Source organism: Salvelinus namaycush, chromosome 2 (assembly GCF_016432855.1).
Source record: "Salvelinus namaycush isolate Seneca chromosome 2, SaNama_1.0, whole genome shotgun sequence".
In the NCBI taxonomy this organism is placed as follows: domain Eukaryota; kingdom Metazoa; phylum Chordata; class Actinopteri; order Salmoniformes; family Salmonidae; genus Salvelinus; species Salvelinus namaycush.
In genome coordinates, this window is record NC_052308.1 from 77495406 (window position 1) to 77518215 (window position 22810).

Consider the following 22810-nt stretch of genomic DNA (forward strand, 5'->3'; position numbering starts at 1 on the left):
GCCTTATAATACATATAGACATGTTTATTTCTATGTTTACAACCTGTTAAATAGACAATCATTAGACAATGAGCATCATCATACAGAGTTATTTATTGACATCATCAAATCACAGCATACACACACAGCAACTCAGGTTAGGGGAAATGATCAGTCCTAAAACAATGCAAGTCTATGTGTATACAACTACGCAGTACAATGAAATCACACTGTAGTGCATCAATTCATTACTTAGAATCTGAACATACACACACAGCAACTCAGGTTTGGTTGGAACTTGCAATGATTTGAGGAAATGATCAGTCCTAAAACAATGCAAGTCTATGTGTATACAACATACACAGTACAATGAAATCACACTGTAGTGCAGAAATTCATTACTAGAATCAAAGTATTTCTGTGCCCTTGAAAGTTACACTGGGCTGTAGGTTGGGATGGAGATCAGGGGAGTAATGCAGGAGGGAACCCATCCTTCATATGCTGGGGGTCCCAAGGCTCACTCCAGACTCTGGCCCCCTGCCATCCGTCATATGCTGGGGGTCCCAAGGCTCACTCCAGGCTCTGGGCCCCTGGGGGCCAAAGAGAATCTGACTGTTAGAGAGGAAACACACCAGAACGACAGTTCCTCTGACCAGACCATCATTTTCCTGATCATTTCCCAAAGAATCTACATGTTGAATCTGTGAAATAGCCACCGTTCTCTGGCACCCAGCAGGTGGTCGCTAAAACACAGCTTGGCGACAGCAGTCAGCTACTTATTGCCTAAAGCCTTGGTGGTATATTAGCTTATGAACTAAACTGGAATGAATTACTCACAGCTGATTGGCCCGATGGCTATGGGCTTGAGGAGGACAGTATCAGACACAGAGCGAGATTTCCTTCCAGAGCACACCTGTAGAGAGAAAGAGACAAACCACTACGTCAGAGAGACCAAGTACTACGTCAGAGAGACCAAGCACTGCGTCATAGAGACTAAACACAAAAGTCAAAGAGTCAGAGAGAGACTGTGGAGGAGTTGAGGACTCACTGGAGTGCAGGAGGAGCTCCTCTGGTCACACAGGCTGAGGCTGCAGTGCAGGAAGAAGTAACGGTAGTCCACCTGCAACGCAGCAGAGAAGCGAGCCCTGAGGGACGAGCCGCTTTCCTCCATGGTCACCTGGGTACGATTTGTAGGACACCTGGGAGAAGAGCCAAGAAACAGCAAAGGGTTCAAGGCATGCACGGCTACACAGACCGTACACAGCAACAAACATACCATACTTCACACACAAAACAAACACACATAGACATGCAAACAGCTGATGAATAGAGTCATGGACCTGTCCTGAATCATGTAGGTCCGCGGGAGATTATCAGGGTTGGGGGATTGGTTGGCATAGCAGTCCCTTAGAACAACAACAAAACGCTCCATCCCGGACTCCTCTACGGACACGCCCACGCGCAGAGTGGAACCAATCGGCAGGAGGACTTCACCAGCTGGGTAAGACTCTGTGTAGTTGGAGTTACGATACAGAAACATGGAGGCTCTGGCCTTGGCACCGACTCCAACAGCTCCACGACTATTCCTATCAAGAGGTGAACATGAAGCCAAATAACATCAGATATTAGACAGTTTGATAACTTCAGATATCAAAGTTATTACAAAAAACGTGTGAACAAATATTTTATTATTGAACCTTTATTTAACTTGGCAAGTCAGTTAAAACCTGTTGAGGACAGAGGGCGCTGTTTTCACTTTGGGGGAAAATCGTGCCCAATTTAAACGGCCTCGTACTCAATTCTTGCTCGTACAATATGCATATTATTATTACTATTGGATAGAAAACACTCTCTAGTTTCTAAAACCGTTTGAATTTTGTCTGTGGGTAAAACAGAACTCATTTGGCAGCACACTTTCTGACCAGGAAGTGGAAAGTCTGAATTCGATGCTCTGTTCAAGGACCTGCCTATAAATGGGCATGATACGTATGACTATACTTGCACGTCATACACCTTCCCCTAGATGTCAAGAGGAAGTGAGAGAAGAAATGAGTTGATTATCTTGGTCTGAGATGGAATGAATCCTCTTGGAATGACGTGTCCTCCATTTTCGGTTTTCTGGAAGGCGCGTGCTGGGACCTGTAATTGCCTTCTGAAAAACTGTCGTTATAGGCGAATACTATCTCCGGCTTTGATTTTATTTGATACATGTCACAATATCATCGTAAAGTATGTTTTTTCAATATAGTTTTATTAGATTATTGAAATTTTTTCGGGACGTTAGGCGTGTTGCTTTGTCTGCATATGTTCAGGAAGGATAGCTTCGCGCCACTTGGCCAGTGTGCTTGCTAATTCAAGAGGGAAAAACGACGTTCTAATACCAAACAAAGACGGTTCTGGACAAAGGACCCCTTGTACAACATTCTGATGGAAGATCACCAAAAGTAGGATCCATTTTGTGATGCTATTTCATATATCTGTCGAACTGTGTATTAGTAGTTTTGCGCCCAGAATTTGGCCACTCTCTGGCTATAACGTAAGCTGGATGTCGTAATGAAGATATTTTTAGAATTCTAACACTGCGATTGCATTAAGAACTAATGAATCTATCGTTTCCTATACAACATGTATTTTTTTGTAATGTTTATGAATAGCTATTTGGTCAGAATAGGTGAGAGTCTAATAGAAATATCCGCACATTCTGGGAAAAATATGCTACGTTAGCATAATGGATAACCACTGATTTCAGCTCTAAATATGCACATTTTCGAACAAAACATAAGTGTATGTTTAACCTGATGTTATAGGACTGTCATCTGAGGAAGGTTTATGAAGGTTAGTGAAAATTAATATCTTTTGCTGGTTTATTCGCTAACGCTAACGTGCCTATTGCTATCGCTAACGTGCCTTGATGAATGAATGCGGTTGTGTGGTAGGCTATTGTAGTAAGCTAATATAATGCTATATTGTGTTTTCGCTGTAAAACACTTAAAAAATCGGAAATATTGGCTGGATTCACAAGATGTTTGTCTTTAATTTGCTGTACACCATCGATTTTTCAGAAATGTTTTTGATGAGTATTTAGGTATTTCACGTTGGTCTCTATAATTACTCTGGCTGCTTCGGTGCTATTTCTGACGGTAGCTGTGATGGTAGCAGCAATGTAAAACTGATTTATACCTCAAATATGCAAATTTTTCGAACAAAACATAGATTTATTGTGTAACATGTTATAGGACTATCATCTGATGACGTTGTTTCTTGGTTAGTTTGGTTGGTTCTTGGTTAGTTTGGTTGGTTTCGTGCATGCTACCTGTGCTGTGAAAAATGTCTGTCCTTTTTTGTATTTGGTGGTGAGCTAACATAAATATATGTGGTGTTTTCGCTGTAAAACATTTAAAAAATCGGACATGTTGACTGGATTCACAAGATGTGTATCTTTCATTTGCTGTATTGGACTTGTTAATGTGTGAAAGTTAAATATTTCAAAAAAATACTTTTTGAATTTCGCGCTCTGCCTTTTCAGTGGAATGTGGGAGGAGTTCCGCTAGCGGAACGCCGGGGCTGTAAAGGTTAAGAACAAATTCTTATTTACAATGACGGCCTACACCAGCCAAACACGGACGACGCTGGGACAATTGTGCGCCACCCTATGGGACTCCCAATCACAGCCGGTTGTGATACAGCCTGGATTTGAAACAGGGTGTCTGCAGTGACGCCTCTAGCCCTGCTTAGACCGCTGCTCCACCCGGGAGCCCCCCTTAAGACTTCCAAACACTTATTATATATCTTAATGTAGGTGTTTCATGTATAACAATATCTTCAATTGGAAACCAGAAGACAGAATTATTCGAAAACAGTTTGATTTCGTAATGACTGTTCTGTCAGAATAAACTTAATAAACATTCTGTGTATTTTCTCACAGTAGGTAGGGTCTGATGGCCACATTCAGACTGCTCTCTGTCCCCAGAGGATAGACACAGGAGAGAGGAAAGCTCACGGGTCGGGAGAGAGAGTCATTCCTCCCATCTACTGGATAAACAAATAAGCTGTTGGAGTAGACAGCATGGGTGGTGTTAGTCTGAAATAGAAGAAAAGTGTTCACAGTTAAATTAATACTCAGGTCTTATACACAGACCTACTAACATTAAGTTCTTATACACAGACCTACTAACATTCAGGTCTTATACACAGACCTACTAACATTAAGGTCTTATACACAGACCTACTAACACTACGGTCTTATACACAGACCTACTAACATGAAGGTCTTATACACAGACCTACTAACATTCAGGTCTTATACACAGACCTACTAACACTAAGGTCTTATACACAGACCTACTAACATTAAGGTCTTATACACAGACCTACTAACATTAAGGTCTTATACACAGACCTACTAACATTAAGGATCAGTTATAGTCTAAACTCTTCCAGTGTTGAACAACCTCCAGTCAGACATTGAGGTAACATGTTCTCACCTCCAGGGTGTTTCCACAGCGTCCCTCCCTGCGCTCCACCTGGTACCACACCGTGCCGTTACGATCCTCGTGGGCGGAGCACCTAGAGTCGGCCAGGTGAGCTGTGGAAGCGTTCAGACCAGCGGCCCTCAGGTTAGCCCTGTTTAGACCCACCTGTATCATGCTCTGCCCACACACCACCTCTGGGGCCATGATAGGAGGATTGGTGGTGGTAACAGTTATCCGAGGTGGTGTAGGTGTAGGTGTAGGGGCTGTTATAAAAGGTAGATAGAGAGGGGGAGTAGAGAAAGAATGAAAGAGAGGAAGAGAGAAAAACAAGAGAATACAAAATGATGTCAGCCAGGTGTCAAGAGCAAATAGTGCGGCAGGAACTCGTTCCTCCTACTACACTGGTATTCTGTTGTGGAATAGTCTCCCACTGCCTATTAAACTGTCCCAGTCCCGGGGGGTTAAAGGATAGGTCAGAGTTCATCTTTGGACAAAGTTGAGTAGCTCTTAGTGTGACTGCATTAATGCCTCTGCTACATCAGAAAAGTGAAGGCAGAGGTCTGGCTCCCGAGGCCGTCTTAGCTGTTAGAGTTTTTGTTGATAATGATAATAGATTTATTCATGTCCATGAGGACAACATGAACGGATCAGAACAGGTTGACTGTATTTTCATATTCCTGCATCTATTTGTTGTAGTTATTTATTGACTATATGCTGTGTTGTTTTCTCAGTGTTGTATGTATTCCATCAGAAGTTGGAAAACGTTGGAAATGGATTTGACCCCCGGTCTGTACTCAGTGCATCTTTTCCCCAATAAGTCAATCAATCACTGAGGAGTACGATGTGTTCTTCTTAACATTCACCTTTCCTCTCACACCTCCAGGTGATCTTATCCTCACTCCTACAGGTGTCATCATCTCTACAGGTAGAACACACCTTGGTGTTGACGTCTGGAACAGCAGAGGGGAGGGGCGTTCATGGATTTGCTGTGACACACTCAGGTTATACGACTGATGTACAATGTATTTGTCACTACGGTTGTGAAACCACAGCTGAGTTGCACAAAAATGTTTACGCAACCGTTGTGGAGTGTCTAAAGTCTCTCTTGACATACTGTCAATATATATACAGAGACTTGGTTCTGGGTTCAGAGACTGAATTGGACACCTTGGAACATTCTTAATGTCTTTAAGAAACAGTGACAAGGACATTATGATGTCATACCTGCACAGTAGGCCAAGTGGCAGTTTATTGCAGGAACCAACTTGTAGACATAGTAGTTTCCATAGCAGGCTTTGACATGGATGGGAGGTTGTTTAAACAAGCAGCAGTTACCAGACCAGCTCCCACAGACGCCCCTCTGAACCACCCTGTCTGACAGCTGGGGATGGGGCTCTGTGAGCCACAGGGGGGCGTGGGTTCCACACATGTTAATCTCCACACACCTCTCTGGCATCTGAACGCTGGTGTGCCCCAGGAACAGGCGATACCAGCCCTGAAAGTTGATGCTCTGGTCGCAGTGTGAGCCCCCATTAACCTGGTTGTTGTTGGTGGTGGAACGCCAATTGAAACTCTGGCAATAAAGAGAACGAGGGTGATATCTACATCCTGAACTTGAGAATTAGGCTAAAATAATGAATACAGTGTGTCACACCCTGATCTGATTCACCTGTCCTTGTGATTGTCTCCACCCCCTCCAGGTGTCACTTATTATCCCTGGTGTATATATCCCTGTGTTTCCTGTCTCTCTGTGCCAGTGTATATATCCCTGTGTTTCATGTCTCTCTGTGCCAGTGTATATATCCCTGTGTTTCCTGTCTCTCTGTGCCAGTGTATATATCCCTGTGTTTCCTGTCTCTCTGTACCAGTGTATATATCCCTGTGTTTCCTGTCTCTCTGTGCCAGTTCGTCTTGTATGTGTTTCCTGTCTCTCTGTACCAGTGTATATATCCCTGTGTTTCCTGTCTCTCTGTACCAGTGTATATATCCCTGTGTTTCCTGTCTCTCTGTACCAGTGTATATATCCCTGTGTTTCCTGTCTCTCTGTGCCAGTGTATTTATCCCTGTGTTTCCTGTCTCTCTGTACCAGTGTATATATCCCTGTGTTTCCTGTCTCTCTGTACCAGTGTATTTATCCCTGTGTTTCCTGTCTCTCTGTACCAGTGTATTTATCCCTGTGTTTCCTGTCTCTCTGTACCAGTGTATTTATCCCTGTGTTTCCTGTCTCTCTGTACCAGTGTATTTATCCCTGTGTTTCCTGTCTCTCTGTACCAGTGTATTTATCCCTGTGTTTCCTGTCTCTCTGTACCAGTGTATTTATCACTGTGTTTCCTGTCTCTCTGTACCAGTGTATATATCCCTGTGTTTCCTGTCTCTCTGTACCAGTGTATATATCCCTATGTTTCCTGTCTCTCTGTGCCAGTTCGTCTTGTATGTGTTTCCTGTCTCTCTGTACCAGTGTATATATCCCTGTGTTTCCTGTCTCTCTGTACCAGTGTATATATCCCTGTGTTTCCTGTCTCTCTGTACCAGTGTATATATCCCTGTGTTTCCTGTCTCTCTGTGCCAGTGTATTTATCCCTGTGTTTCCTGTCTCTCTGTACCAGTGTATATATCCCTGTGTTTCCTGTCTCTCTGTACCAGTGTATTTATCCCTGTGTTTCCTGTCTCTCTGTGCCAGTTCGTCTTGTATGTGTTGTTCCCGTACTTCTTTTGCTATTCTCCTTTTACTAGTCCTCCCGGTTTTGACCCTTGCCTGTTTTCTGGACTCCGTACCTGCCTGCCTGACCGTTCTGCCTGCCCTGACCTTGAGCCTGCCTGCCACTCTGTACCCCTTTTGGATTGTTCAATAAATATCAAAGACTCAAACCATCTGCCACCGGTGTCTGCATCTGTGTCTCGCCTTGTGTCCTCATACAGTGCGATAAAGGAATGAGAGACCTGCACACGGAACGTTGCTGTTTTGGCTGCGGGAATAAAACACTGGGGAGCAACAATATTCTGAGTGAAGCTCTCATTCCGTTACCTAAACGGGAATAAGCCAATCAACCCTTTACCTGAGTTGTCTGCAGTAACATGCTTAAAGAACAGGAGCATCATCAGAACACCCGATGACATCATTCTGTTCAGCTCAGACACACGACTGAAAAAAATGATACAAAGCAGAAGTGTAAAAATGTGAATACACTGAGGAGCAAAGTGAGGGGGGCAGTGGAAACGCGTCTCAAACAGTATTGATGAATATACCAACAATGTGATAAACAGCAACACACTCTGAGCTTGTCAAAGGTTAAAACACAGTCAGGTCGAGTAAGTAGCGTCATCACACTCCAAAGCCATTGTAATACAGTTGAAGTCGGAGGTTTACATACACCTTAGCCAAAGACACTTAAACTCAGTTTTTCACAATTCCTGACATTTAATCCGAATAGAAATTGCCTGTCTTAGGTCAGTTAGGATCACCACTATTTTGAGAATGTGAAATGTCAGAATAATAGCTGAGAGAATTATTTATTTCAGCTTTAATTTCTTTCATCGCATTCCCAGTGGGTCAGAAGTTTACATTCACTCAATTAGTACTTGGTAGCGTTGCCTTTATATTGTTTAACTTGGGTCAAACGTTTCGGGTAGCCTTCCACAAGCTTTCCACAATAAGTTGGGTGAATTTTGGCCCATTCCTCCTGACAGAGCTGGTGTAACTGAGTCAGGTTTGTAGGCCTTCTTACTCGCACACGCTTTTTCAGTTCTGCCCACAAATTTTCGATAAGATTGAGGTCAGGACTTGTGATGGACACTCCAATACCTTGACTTTGTTGTCCTTAAGCCATTTTGCCACAACTTTGGAAGTATGCTTGGGGTCATTGTCCATTTGGAAGACCCATTTGCGACCAAGCTTTAACTTCCTGACTGATGTCTTGAGATGTTGCTTCAATATATCCACATAATTTCCTCCCTCATGATGCCATCTATTTTGTGAAGTGCATCATTCCCTCCTGCAGCAAAGCACCCCCACAACATGATGCTGCCACCCCCGTGCTTCACAGTTGGGATGGTGTTCTTCGGCTTGCAAGCGTCCCCCTTTTTCCTCCAAACATAACGATGGTCATTATGGCCAAACAGTTCTATACAGGTAAACCTTCAAGTGACTCAAATAATGTCAATTAGACTATCAGAAGCTTCTAAAGCCATGACATAATTTTCTGGAATTTTCCAAGCTGTTTAAAGGCACAGTCAACTTAGTGTATGTAAACTTCTGACCCACTGGAATTGTGATACAGTGAATTATAAGTGAAATAATCTGTCTGTAAACAATTACTTGTGTCATGCACAAAGTAGATGTCCTAACTGACATGCCAAAACTGTAGTTTGTTAACAATACATTTGTGGAGTGGTTGAAAAATGAGTTTTAAATGGCTCCAACATAAGTGTAGTTAAACTTCCAACTTCAACTGTATGTTACGCAAACATAAACTACATTATAAACCGGGTGTTTCGAGCCATGAATTCTGATTGTCTGAAAGCCATGGTATATCAATCAATCAATCAAATGCATTTATAAAGCCATTTTTACATCAGCCGATGTCACAAATTGCTATACCACGTGTATGACAAAACATGTCTTTTTACTGCTCTAATTACGTTGGTAACCAGTTTATAAAAGCAGTAAGCCACCTCGTGGGTTTGTGATATTTGGCCAAAACACCAAGGCTAAGGGCTGTGTCCAGGCACTCCGTGTTGCGTCGTGCTTAACAACAGCCCTTGGATGTGGTATATTGGCCATATACCACACCTCCTCGTTATTGCTTAATTATATTATTGAAATCATATTTTGGTTAGGACAAAGTGGATTCTTCTAGTTGAGAGAGAGCACTTACCTCTGTGAACTGATTTCAGTGGCCTTCGATGTGACTGATTGGTTGTTAATTGTCTTCTCAGATATCTCTACAAATACAATAAAGCATTAACCAAATACAGACACAAATATTCATGCTGTAGTACTGTAATTCTGTAGTACTGTAGTACTGTAGTGCTGTAGTACTGTAATCCTGAGGAAATTATAAAACCTACCTTCTTGTGATATTTTGGTTACCACGGACACCTGTGGTACAACATTGCAAGGGGAGAGAGGTGTTTGATTTAGCTAATAACTCACTATTAACAGTCAAATCTTCCCCAAATAACTGGCCCAGTCAATCAGGAGAGATTTCCTATTTGGGTGCCTTCAAACCAGAAGTCATGAAATGCATGTCTAACGCAGGGCTGGTAGAAACGCTGTTCTCTGTTCTCTGGAGTTGACGGAGGAATCTTTATATCTTTCCTGACGGACAGCGCATCACAATCTCAGAAACAATAAAGTACATCTTACCAGTCTGGAGTGAGCCTTTGTTTGTGGTAGAAAGGAACCAAGCCTGCTTGATTTATATACATATGCCGAAGACGGAAATGACTGTTTCAAATATTTGAAATTCAAATAAGAGCAAACATCTTCACACCTTGTCTGGGAAGGAAAGTAGATCAGAGTGACGTCTCTGGTGTGGTGCCAGTAGGCGTGAACGACAAGCAAAGGTATAGAATTGATGTTTAAATGAGATTATTTGTGGATAAAAGTGGGTGAATGCAGCAGACCAATAGTCTGAGAATCTCTCTGTTGATTCAAGACAGAGAAAAGACAACAGCAAGTGTGATTTTCAGTGGGTGCTACTGTAAGGTACATTTATCAAATTTCATTTTCAGCCTTGTAGACCATTAAATATCTTGCAAAATATTAATCTTTGTTTGCTTAAATGTCTAATTTATCATTTTGTTTTCAAAGTTCTCTTAAAACATTTGCCTAAAACTTTGGGAAATTATTTTGTTGGATTGATGTATTGGTAACTTTGAGTATACATGTGTCATTGAGACTGAGGGGACAGACATCTCCCTGTCTCAAACCACACATTAGCATGTTGTTTAGTTCTAGTAAGTGTCCCATTATTTAATGCTTCTTTTTTTTAACCTCAGAATTCTGGAATGAAGAATCCACAAGCCCAACTCAGCATTCAGCACTGCAGAAAGCCAGAGCCTGTGGGTGTAGGGTACACCTATTGTTTGGACTTGCCAAGCAGTCGCTCACACACACTGACCACGCTTGTGGAGAAACATCCTTGTCTGAGGAGTCTTTAAAAAAATATATTTTTAATTTATTTAACAAGGCAAGTCAGTTAAGAACAAATTCTTATTTACAATGACGGCCTACCCCAGACAACGCTGAGCCAATTGTGCGTCACCCTATGGGACTCCCAATCACGGTCGGATGTGATGCAGCCTGGATTTGAACCAGGGACTGCAGTGACACCTCTTGCACTGAGATGCAGTGCCTTAGACCGCTGCGCAACTGCAAACATGTTTTAGTATAAGTATTGATGTGACATCGTTACATATAATTGGCTCATTTCAATTGATAAGGTTTCTCCTGTATAAGGTGGCAAGGATGTGAGGGATGTAATGGGGCAGACGTAACCTCTCCAATGAGCTTGCATTCTCCTCAACCTGGAGGGAAAGGACTTCCTCATAGTCATTCTTTATTTGCTTCAACAGGCTATTGAAACAGGCCAATTTTTTGTTGTTGTATGATGTACTATTAGAATGTGCATCTAAATGTTTTTTCCTTAGGAATAACATGGGGGGATGTATGTTCCAACATCTACAAACTGTTAGCGGTGGCACCTCTCACCAATGAGTTGTGTTTCATCTTTAAACTATCAAAATAAAAAGAGTCTGTTGACTGCTGACACGAACATGAACAAGACACCATAGATTTTGTGCACAGGACAGTTGGCATGAGTATAGGATCCTGTAATGGATCTTAAACTAACATCTCCAACAACAGGATACACACAGGACAGTTGGCAGGATTCTAATCTTCTGTTTGGTAGTCGATGATGGCGCAAGATCCTGCAGTGAAAAATAATCGATGTCTAGGTAACTAGAGACAACAATAGTACATACACAAGCATAAACACATTCATATTAAAAGGCACTACCCATGTGGAGTCATTAAAAAGACCATCATAAACTAATATTCAGACTGTCATGGTCATTCTGGAGACTTTTATTGTGTTCTTCTACGGTGGAACTCAAACAGCACTATTTCAACACACCAATATGACTAATAGTTCTACTGCTTTGGTAAGACAGCTTGGAAGTGTCCAGAACATTGACTAAACATGGATCATGAATTTCACTTGTTTTTAACAAGCCAGCTGTTGAGCCAGCTGTTGGAGTAGACAGCATGAATATGCTGTTGGAGTAGACAGCATGAATAAGATGTTGGAGTACACAGCATGAATAAGCTGTTGGAGTAGACAGCAAGAATAAGCTGTTGGAGTAGACAGCAAGAATAAGCTGTTGGAGTATGTAACGGCTGTCAATGTCGTTCTCCTCCTCAGACGAGGAGGAGCATGGATCGGACCAAGATGCGGATTGGTAATTGTACATGTTTAATGTAAATAACAAGAAAACACTACAAAATACAAAACAACAAACGTGACTAACCTCAAACAGTCCTGTGTGGCCCAAACACTGTCACAGGAAACAAACACCCACAAATAGCTAAAGCCTATGGCAGCCTTAAATATGGCTCCCAATTAGAGACAACAGAAATCAGCTGTCTCTAATTGAGAACCCATTCCGGCCACCATAGACTTTCCTAGAAAACTACACACCCATAGACACAGCTAGATACATACACTCAACACAAAACCATAAACTACAACCAACACCCCCTCTACCATATAATACCCCAAAATACACACATACCCCATGTCACACCCTGACCTAACTAAAATAATAAATAAAACAAATAATACTAAGGCCAGGGCGTGACAGAGTAAGCATGAATAAGCTGTTGGAGTAAGCATGAATAAGCTGTTGGAGTAGACAGCAATAATAAGCTGTTGGATTAGACAGCATGAATAAGCTGTTGGAGTAGACAGCAAGAATAAGTTGTTGGAGTAGACAGCATGAATAAGCTGTTGGAGTAGACAACAAGAATAAGCTGTTAGAGTAGACAGCATGAATAAGCTGTTGGAGTAGACAGCATGAATAAGCTGTTGGAGAAGACAGCAAGAATAAGCTGTTGGAATAGACAGCATGAATAAGCTGTTGGAGTAGCGTGAATAAGCTGTTGGAGTAGACAGCATGAATAAGCTGTTGGAGAAGACAGCAAGAATAAGCTGTTGGAGTAGAAAGCAATAATAAGCTGTTGGTGTAGACAGCAATAACAAGCTGTTGGAGTAGACAGCATGAATAAGCTGTTGGAATAGACAGCATGAATAAGGTGTTGGAGTAAGCATGAATAAGCTGTTGGAGCAAGCATGAATAAGCTGTTGGAGTAGACAGAAATAATAAGCTGTTGGAGTAGACAGCAAGAATACGCTGTTGGAGTATACAGCAAGAATAAGCTGTTGGAGTAGACAGCAATAATAAGCTGTTGGAGTATACAGCAAGAATAAACTGTTGGAGTAGACAGCAATAATAAGCTGTTGGAGTAGACAGCAATAACAAGCTGTTGGAGTAGACAGCATGAATAAGCTGTTGGAATAGACAGCAATAATACGCCGTTGGAGTTGACAGCAAGAAAAGGTGTTGGAGTAGACAGCATGAATAAGCTGTTGGAGAAAACATGAATAAGCTGTTGGAGTAGACAGCAATAATAAGCTGTTGGAGTAGACAGCAATAATAAGCTGTTGGAGTTGACAGCAAGAAAAGGTGTTGGAGTAGACAGCATGAATAAGCTGTTGGAGTTGACAACATGAATAAACTGTTGGAGTAAGCATGAATAAGATGTTGGAGAAGACAGCATGAATAAGCTGTTGGAGTAACCATGAATAAGCTATTGGAGTAGACAGCATGAATAAGCTGTTGGAGTAAGCATGAATAAGCTGTTGGAGTAGACAGCATGAATAAGCTGTTGGAGTAAGCATGAATAAGCTATTGGAGTAGACAGCATGAATAAGCTGTTGGAGTAAGCATGAATAAGCTGTTGGAGTAGACAGCATGAATAAATTTTGGAGAAGACAGCAATTATAAGCTGTTGGAGTTGACAGCATGAATAAGCTGTTGGAGAAGACAGCATGAATAAGCTGTTGGAGAAGACAGATTAACTAACACTAAGGTCTTATACACAGACCTACTAACATTAAGGTCTTATACACAGACCTACTAACACTAAGGTCTTATACACAGACCTACTAACACTAAGGTCTTATACACAGACCTACTAACATTAAGGTCTTATACACAGACCTACTAACATTAAGGTCTTATACACAGACCTACTAACATTCAGGTCTTATACACAGACCTACTAACATTAAGGTCTTATACACAGACCTACTAACATTAAGGTCTTATACACAGACCTACTAACATTAAGGTCTTATACACAGACCTACTAACATTAAGGTCTTATACACAGACCTACTAACACTAAGGTCTTATACACAGACCTACTAACATTAAGGTCTTATACACAGACCTACTAACACTAAGGTCTTATACACAGACCTACTAACACTAAGGTCTTATACACAGACCTACTAACATTAAGGTCTTATACACAGACCTACTAACACTAAGGTCTTATACACAGACCTACTAACACTAAGGTCTTATACACAGACCTACTAACATTAAGGTCTTATACACAGACCTACTAACATTAAGGTCTTATACACAGACCTACTAACATTCAGGTCTTATACACAGACCTACTAACATTAAGGTCTTATACACAGACCTACTAACATTCAGGTCTTATACACAGACCTACTAACATTAAGGTCTTATACACAGACCTACTAACATTCAGGTCTTATACACAGACCTACTACCATTAAGGATCAGTTATAGTCTAAACTCTTCCAGTGTTGAACAACCTCCAGTCAGACATTGAGGTAACGTGTTCTCACCTCCAGAGTGTTTCCACACCGTGCCGCTACGATCCTCAGACCAGCAGTCTTGTTTAGACCCACCTGTACCAGGCTCCACCAGCTCTGTGTCGCTACGATCCTCAGACCAGCAGTCTTGTTTAGACCCACCTGTACCAGGCTCCACCAGCTCTGTGTCGCTACGATCCTCAGACCAGCAGTCTTGTTTAGACCCACCTGTACCAGGCTCCACCAGCTCTGTGTCGCTACGATCCTCAGACCAGCAGTCTTGTTTAGACCCACCTGTACCAGGCTCCACCAGCTCTGTGTCGCTACGATCCTCAGACCAGAAGCCTTGTTTAGACCCACCTGTACCAGGCTCCACCAGCTCTGTGTCGCTACGATCCTCAGACCAGAAGCCTTGTTTAGACCCACCGGTACCAGGCTCCACCATCTCTGTGTCGCTACGATCCTCAGACCAGCAGTCTTGTTTAGACCCACCTGTACCAGGCTCCACCAGCTCTGTGTCGCTACGATCCTCAGACCAGCAGTCTTGTTTAGACCCACCTGTACCAGGCTCCACCAGCTCTGTGTCGCTACGATCCTCAGACCAGAAGCCTTGTTTAGACCCACCTGTACCAGGCTCCACCAGCTCTGTGTCGCTACGATCCTCAGACCAGCAGCCTTGTTTAGACCCACCTGTACCAGGCTCCACCAGCTCTGTGTCGCTACGATCCTCAGACCAGAAGCCTTGTTTAGACCCACCTGTACCAGGCTCCACCAGCTCTGTGTCGCTACGATCCTCAGACCAGAAGCCTTGTTTAGACCCGCCTGTACCAGGCTCCACCAGCTGGTTTGGGGTCACTTAGAAATGTCCTTGTTTTTGAAAGAAAAGCAAAATTTTTGTCCATTAAAATAACATCAAATTGATCAGAAATACAGTGTAGACATTGTTAATGTTGTAAATTACTATTGTAACTGGAAACGGCATATTTTTTGTGGAATATCTACATAGGCGTACAGAGGCCCATTATCAGCAACCAACACTCCTGTGTTCCAATGGCACATTGTGTTAGCTGAGTTTATAATTTTAAAAGGCTAATTGATCAATAGAAAACCCTTTTGCAAAACTGTTGTTCTGTTTAAAGAAGCAATAAAACTGGCCTTCTTTAGACTAGTTGAGTATCTGGAGCATCAGCATTTGTGAGTTCGATTACAGGCTCAAAATGTCCAGAAACAAAGACTTTTGTTAAAAAACTCATCAGTCTATTCTTGTTCTAAGAAATGAAGCTCATTCCATGCGAGAAATTGACAAGAAACTGAAGATCTCGTATAGCACTGTGTACTACTCCCTTCACAGAACAGAGCAAACTGGCTCTAACCAGAATAGAAAGAGGAGAGGGAGGCCCCGGTGCACAACTGAGCAAGAGGACAAGTACATTAGAGTGTCTAGTTTGAGAAACAGATGCCTCACAAGTCCTCAACTGGCAGCTTCATGAAATAATACCCGCAAAACACCAGTCTCAACGTCAACAGTGAAGAGGCGACTCTGGGATGCTGGCCTTCTAGGCAGAGTTGCAAAGAAAAAGCCATATCTCAGACTGGCCAATAAAAAGAAAAGATTAAGATGGGCAAAAGAACACAGACACTGGACAGAGGAACTCTACCTAGATGTCGCCTTGTTTTCACAATCCATTCACACACACACACACACACACACACACACACACACACACACACACACACACACACACACACACACACACACACACACACACACACACACACACACACACACACACACACACACACACACACACACACACCTGTTACCCTTACCCCCTCTGCCCACCCAACCAGGAGCTCCAAAACTAGCCCATCAAGGTGAGCACATGTTTTGGGTGACTACAGACCACGTGAGCCTGAGTTACGCAAGGACTTTACAAAGAGCTCCCCATGTCTCTTTACCTCCGCCCTTTCTCTCCTTTCACGCTCTCTCCTTTCTCTCTCTCTCTCTTTCTGTCTCTCTCTCTCCCTTTCTCTCTCTCTCCTTTCTCTCTCTCTCTCTTTCTCTCTCTCGCTCTCTCTCCCTTTCTCTCTCTCTCTCTCCTTTCTCTCTCTCTTTCTCTTTCTGTCTCTCTCCCTTTCCTTCTTTCTTTCTTTCTCTCTCTCTCTCCTTTCTCTCCCTCTCTCTCCCTCTCTCTGTTCCCTCTCTCACTCTATCTCTCCCCACTATCTCTCTCTCTCTCCCTCCCTCCTTTCTCTCTCTCTCTCCCCCCTTTCTCTCTCTCTATCTTTCTTTCTCTCTCTCCCTCTCTCTCTCCTTTCTCTTTCTCTATCTTTCCCCACTCTCTTTCTCTCTCTTTCTACCCCCTCCCTCTCTGTCTAATTGTACAGGATCTGGGCTCAAACTACACACACAATTAGTAATTTTTATTACACAGTAAATAAGAATAGAATATGTTTCGAAACACTTCTACATTAATGTGGATGCTAGCATGATTACGGATAATCCTGAATGAATCATGAATTATGATCAAATCAAATCAAGTTTATTTTATATAGCCCTTCGTACATCAGCTAATATCTCGAAGTGCTGTACAGAAACCCAGCCTAAAACCCCAAACAGCAAGCAATGCAGGTGTAGAAGCATGGTGGCTAGGAAAAACTCCCTAGAAAGGCCAAAACCTAGGAAGAAACCTAGAGAGGAACCTGTGAGTGAGAAGGTTACAGAGGGTCAATGATCATACCCCAAGACATGCTAACTTCTCACCATTGTCAATAACAGGTTAGCATGTCTTGGGGGTATGATATTTTCACAACAGTAATTCATACAACAGGAATTTGCATTTTCTTGCCCACCCACTTTTAACCCCACCTCTCACCCAATTTTCCATCTACCCCCCCACCCACAACCCTACCCTCCCCCCACCCATCTCTTCCATTTGTAAAGAGCAAACAAATCATAACAAACAAGTCTTAAACATAAATAATAATAACAACAATAATATAATAACAATAACAATAATAATAATAATAACAACAATAATGATCAAAATAATAACACAAGAAACAAATAAAAAACATACAACAACAAAAATGTATTATAATAAAAGCATATGAAGAGTAGAAGTAGAGTTATTTATTTGATAGTCAGCGACAGTGTCTGACTACTGTAAAAGAATACACTCTACTACAAGGAAAAGGCCAGCCTGAACTTCCTGTCTGGAGAGTGTCACACAGAGGTTGTGAACACACACACAATGCAAACAATGGTAACCTTGGAGACAATGTGGCATTCATATGGAACGTTACAAATGCGCATGTATCAAAATGTTTTACAGCAAACAATGGAAAACTACTACGATTGTTTATATCCAATAGTAGCTATAAGCTAAAACATTGGAACTGAGCATGGACCCAAGCTGAGGCCTACTGTTTAACTTAGCTACTGTATCCACAACACAACGAAGCAGACCACAACTACATAAAACACAACTAAGACTACTTTATTTACAAGAGTCTTTAGGGGTGTCAATTATGTTGACCTCTACCTTTTGAGAAAAACGTATTACTTGTTAAACAAGATCTCTTTCTCTGGCAATTGTATTAGTATAAAATAATATAACTTCCTCATTTTTTGTAGCAGACAATATAGCTCAGTATTTCAATTATTTATTTTATACAGTCATTATTGCTCATCTTTATCAAGTCTGTCAATCATTTTGGACCTCACTGTATAACCAACCTATTACAACTTGGATTGTCTTAAAACTGTCTCCTCATTCAGGTACAAAGTACTGAATGCCAGCGTCATCCCCGAGGGCCAGTTCATGGACAACAAGAAGGCTTCTGAGAAGCTGCTTGTGTCCATTCATATAAATCACAATGATTGTTCAATCACTTCCGAACCCACTGTGTTTCTTTTCCTGTACCTGAGTGAAACCATTCTCTCTGTGATCCACTCACATGTCTTGTTGTTGACTTAAATAAACATCATCTCCATTCAACATCTGTCCCAAATGGACCCCTAAGCCCTATCCACAGGTGTAGGTAAAACTATGGTGGTAGGCCTTGCCCTCTGATAGGCTAGGGGTGGAAGTTTCAACCATATTGCTTATACCAATCAAATCCTCTCATTTCTCCACAAGTGCATAGGGCATTAGGTTTAGGGAGCGATTGGGGATTGGGCCTAAGAATGTGGTAATTCTGTATTGAGTGCTTTCAGCGGTCAAGTGTATTCTATAAATCATTTTTCAATGTTTTAAATGGGATTGTCATTTGCCCTCTGTGACATCATCATAGCGTGCCTGTAAAAAGGGGGAGGGGCTCAGCCAGCCCACTGTAGAAATAATGACATCACCACCATAGTTTTTAAAGGGATGTTGGGGTCTTTAAATGTCAATAGCCTCATTATTGAGACTTAGCACTGGTATAAAACGTCTTAAAGGATTTCATGTTCCCACACAAGCCTTTGTTTAATGAAGATGATGGAAAAATCCTCCATTATAAACTTAACTTTAAGCTCACTTTAACCATGTGGTAAAAAAATAAAACCTTAAAATAGTGTTCTGTATGTCTTCGTGATTCAACTTCACTCAAAGTTCACATATGAACGACTCAACTCAAAGTTCACATATGAACGACTCAACTCAAAGTTCACATATGAACGCCTCAACTCAAAGTTCACATATGAACGCCTCAACTCAAAGTTCACATATGAACGCCTCAACTCAAAGTTCACATATGAACGACTCAACTCAAAGTTCACATATGAACGACTCAACTCAAAGTTCACATATGAACGATTCAACTCAAAGTTCACATATGAACGCCTCAACTCAAAGTTCACATATGAACGACTCAACTCAAAGTTCACATATGAACGCCTCAACTCAAAGTTCACATATGAACAACTCAACTCAAAGTTCACATATGAACGACTCAACTCAAAGTTCACATATGAACGACTCAACTCAAAGTGAAGACAAGAGGATGACGTGGTCTAGCAACAGTCCACAGCTCCTGTCTCCAAGCCTAGGCACCTGTGTAGATCAGGGCTGTATGTACACTGCCTTGCAAAGTAGTCCTACCCCTTGGATTTATTCACATTGTATTGTTACAAAGTAGGATCAAAATGGATTTAATTGTTTTAAAAAAAATCGTCAATCGACACAAAATACTCTGTAATGTCAAAGTGGAAGAAAAAGGTGATTTATTTCTAAAGGGAAAATACATAAATCTAGTTGTTGCATAAGTATTCAGCTCTCTGAGTTAATACATGTTAGAAACACCTTTGGCAGTGATTTCAGCTGTGAGTCTTCTTGGGTAAGTCTCTAAGAGCTTTACACACCTGGATTGTGCAATATTAGCCCATTATTCTTTTCAGAATTCTTCAAGCTCTGTCAAGATGTTGGGGATCATGGCTAGACAGAAATGGACAAGTCTTGCCATAGATTGTCAAACAGATTTAAATCAAACTGTAACTAGGCCACTCAGGAACAATCACTGTCTTCTTTGTAAGAAACTCCAGTGTAGAGCTGACCAGTGTATAGTGTGGTGTAAAGCAGGTTTTCCTCTAGGATTTTGCCTGTGCTTAGCTCCACCCCTTTTCATTTTATCCTGAAAAACACCCTAGTATTTGCCTATGAGAAGCATACCCATACCATGATGCAGCCACCACCATGGTTGAAAATAAGAAGGCAGTTACTCAGTGATGTGGTGTGTTGGATTTGCCCCAAACATAAGGCTTTGCATTTAGGCCAAAAAGTGTATTCCTTTTCAGTAATGTTTCGCAGTATTACTTCAGTGACTTGTTGCATACATGCATGTTTTGGAACATTTGTATTCTATATACTTGTATTCTTCTTTTCACACATTTAAGTCATCATTGTGGAGTCACTACAATGTTGTTGATCCATCCTCAGTTTTCTCCTATCACAGTCACAGAACTCTGTAACTGTTTTAAAATCACCAATGGTGTCACGAATCCCGCCGAAGATGGTGCCTCTTCCTGTTCGGGCGGCGCTCGGCGGTCGTCGTCACCGGCCTACTAGCTGCCATCGATTCTCTTCTTTTTGTTTCTGTTAGTTTGTGCTGATTGGGTGCACCTGTTTTGAGTTTAGTTTTGTGGGTAGGCTATTTAAGGGCAGTAAGCCCGCTGGCTTCTGTGCGGGCTTGTTTCTCTGTTATTTGGTGTTGGATTGTTATGTGGATATTATATTTTTCCGGACAGTTTAGTCCTGTGTGTTTGGACTGGTATTTTCATGCGCCCCTGTGTTTTGGGCATGATCGTTTTCCCTGTCTACTGGAAATAAATCCACGTTCTTATATACCTGCTCTCTGCGCTTGACTCCTCCACCCAGTACTCCTAGCAGCTCTGACAAATGGCCTCATGGTAACATCGCTGAGCAGGTTCCTTCCTGTCCTGCAGCTCAGTTCAGAAGGATGACTGTATCTTTGATGTGTCTGGGTGGTTTAATACATCATCCACAGCATCATTATGAACTTGATGCTTAAAGAGATATTCAATGTCTGATTTGTTATTGTTACCCATCCACCAATCACTGGCCTTCTTCATGAGGCTTTCTCAAAGCTCCCTGGTCTTTGTTGTTGAATCTTGACTGAGGGACAATACAGATGCTGTATGAATGGGGGTCATAGGATGGGGGTCATTCAACCGCTGTTATTTCACACAGAGTGAGTCCATGTAACTTATAAGGCATATTAGGCCTTATAAACAAAGGGGCTGAATACTTATGCAGGGACTAGATTTGAGTTTTGACATTTTTAATATTTTTATTTTTTTAACTCTATTTTTTCTTCCACTTTGACATTACAGAGTTATTTCAGTAGGTTATTGACCAAAAATTACATTTTACTTCCACGTTGTAAGATAATAAAATGTGAAGTAATCAAAGGGGTATGAAAACTGTATCAAGGTACTGTATCAAGGTACTGTGTCAAGGTACTGTGTCAAGGTAATGTGTCAAGGTACTGTATCAAGGTACTGTATCAAGGTACTGTGTCAAGGTACTGTGTCAAGGTACTGTATCAAGGTACTGTATCAAGGTACTGTGTCAAGGTACTGTGTCAAGGTACTGTATCAAGGTACTGTATCAAGGTACTGTGTCAAGGTACTGTGTCAAGGTACTGTATCAAGGTACTGTATCAGGGTACTGTATCAAGGTACTGTGTCATGGTACTGTATCAGGGTACTGTGTCAAGGTACTGTATTAAGGTACTGTATCAAGGTACTGTATTAAGGTACTGTGTCAAGGTACTGTATCAAGGTACTGTGTCAAGGTACTGTGTCAAGGTACTGTATTAAGGTACTGTGTCAATGTACTGTATCAAGGTACTGTGTCAAGGTACTGTATCAAGGTACTGTGTCAAGGTACTGTATCAAGGTACTGTGTCAAGGTACTGTGTCAAGGTACTGTGTCAAGGTACTGTGTCAAGGTACTGTATTAAGGTACTGTATCAGGGTACTGTATCAAGGTACTGTATCAGGGTACTGTATCAAGGTACTGTGTCAAGGTACTGTATCAGGGTACTGTATCAAGGTACTGTATCAGGGTACTGTATCAGGGTACTGTATCAAGGTACTGTATCATGGTACTGTATCAGGGTACTGTGTCAAGGTACTGTGTCAAGGTACTGTGTCAAGGTACTGTGTTAAGGTACTGTATTAAGGTACTGTGTCAAGGTACTGTATCAAGAGTGCAGATCTAGGATCAGATCCCCCCTGTCCATGTCATCTTATCAGATCCCCCCCCGACCCCACATGTCATCTTATTAGATCCCCCCCGAACCCACATGTCATCCTATCAGACCACCCCTGACCCCACCTCGTGCATGTCATCTTATCAGCCCCCCCCTGACCCCACCCCGTCCATGTCATCTTATCAGACCCCCCTGACCCCATCCCGTCCATGTCATCTTATCAGACCCCCCCCTGACCCCACCCCGTCCATGTCATCTTATCAGACCCCCCCTGACCCCACCCCGTCCATGTCATCTTATCAGACCCCCCTCTGACCCCACCCCGTCCATGTCATCTTATCAGACCCCCCCTGACCCCACCCCGTCCATGTCATCTTATCAGACCCCCCCCTGACCCCATCCCGTCCATGTCATCTTATCAGACCCACCCCTGACCCCATCCCGTCCATGTCATCTTATCAGACCCCCCCCTGACCCCACCCCGTCCATGTCATCTTATCAGATCCCCCCCTGACCCCATCCCGTCCATGTCATCTTATCAGATCCCCCCCTGACCCCACCCCGTCCATGTCATCTTATCAGACCCCCTCTGACCCCACATGTCATCTTATCAGACCCCCCCTGACCCCATCCTGTCCATGTCATCTTATCAGACCCCCTCTGACCCCACATGTCATCTTATCAGATCCCCCCCTGACCCCACCCCGTCCATGTCATCTTATCAGA

The 22810-nt window shown here is 42.3% G+C and overlaps 1 protein-coding gene across 1 annotated transcript; it reads right to left on the reverse strand.

The window, feature by feature from the left end:
• Nucleotides 1-73: 73 nt before the first annotated feature.
• On the reverse strand, nucleotides 74-17304 carry LOC120023658 (uromodulin-like). Its single transcript, XM_038967713.1, has 10 exons — nucleotides 17281-17304; nucleotides 14421-15209; nucleotides 5676-6024; nucleotides 5315-5401; nucleotides 4464-4714; nucleotides 3903-4060; nucleotides 1320-1565; nucleotides 1028-1178; nucleotides 817-892; nucleotides 74-569 (listed from the first exon to the last, which is right to left on the reverse strand). Exons 1-10 carry the CDS (start codon nucleotides 17302-17304, stop codon nucleotides 550-552), a joined length of 2151 nt encoding a protein of 716 aa, XP_038823641.1. The 3' UTR covers nucleotides 74-549.
• Nucleotides 17305-22810: the final 5506 nt, after the last annotated feature.

What these genes read in the sequence shown, in the direction of transcription:
- LOC120023658 (XM_038967713.1), bottom strand. Translation starts at nt 17,304, where the DNA reads ATGGAAGAGATGGGTGGGGGGAGG. An exon ending in GCTGTGGAAACACCCTGGAG is followed by an intron (nt 4,061 to 4,463) that starts GTGAGAACATGT and finishes CTTCTATTTCAG; the next exon opens with ACTAACACCACCCATGCTGT. An exon ending in ACCTACATGATTCAGGACAG is followed by an intron (nt 1,179 to 1,319) that starts GTCCATGACTCT and finishes CTCTTCTCCCAG; the next exon opens with GTGTCCTACAAATCGTACCC.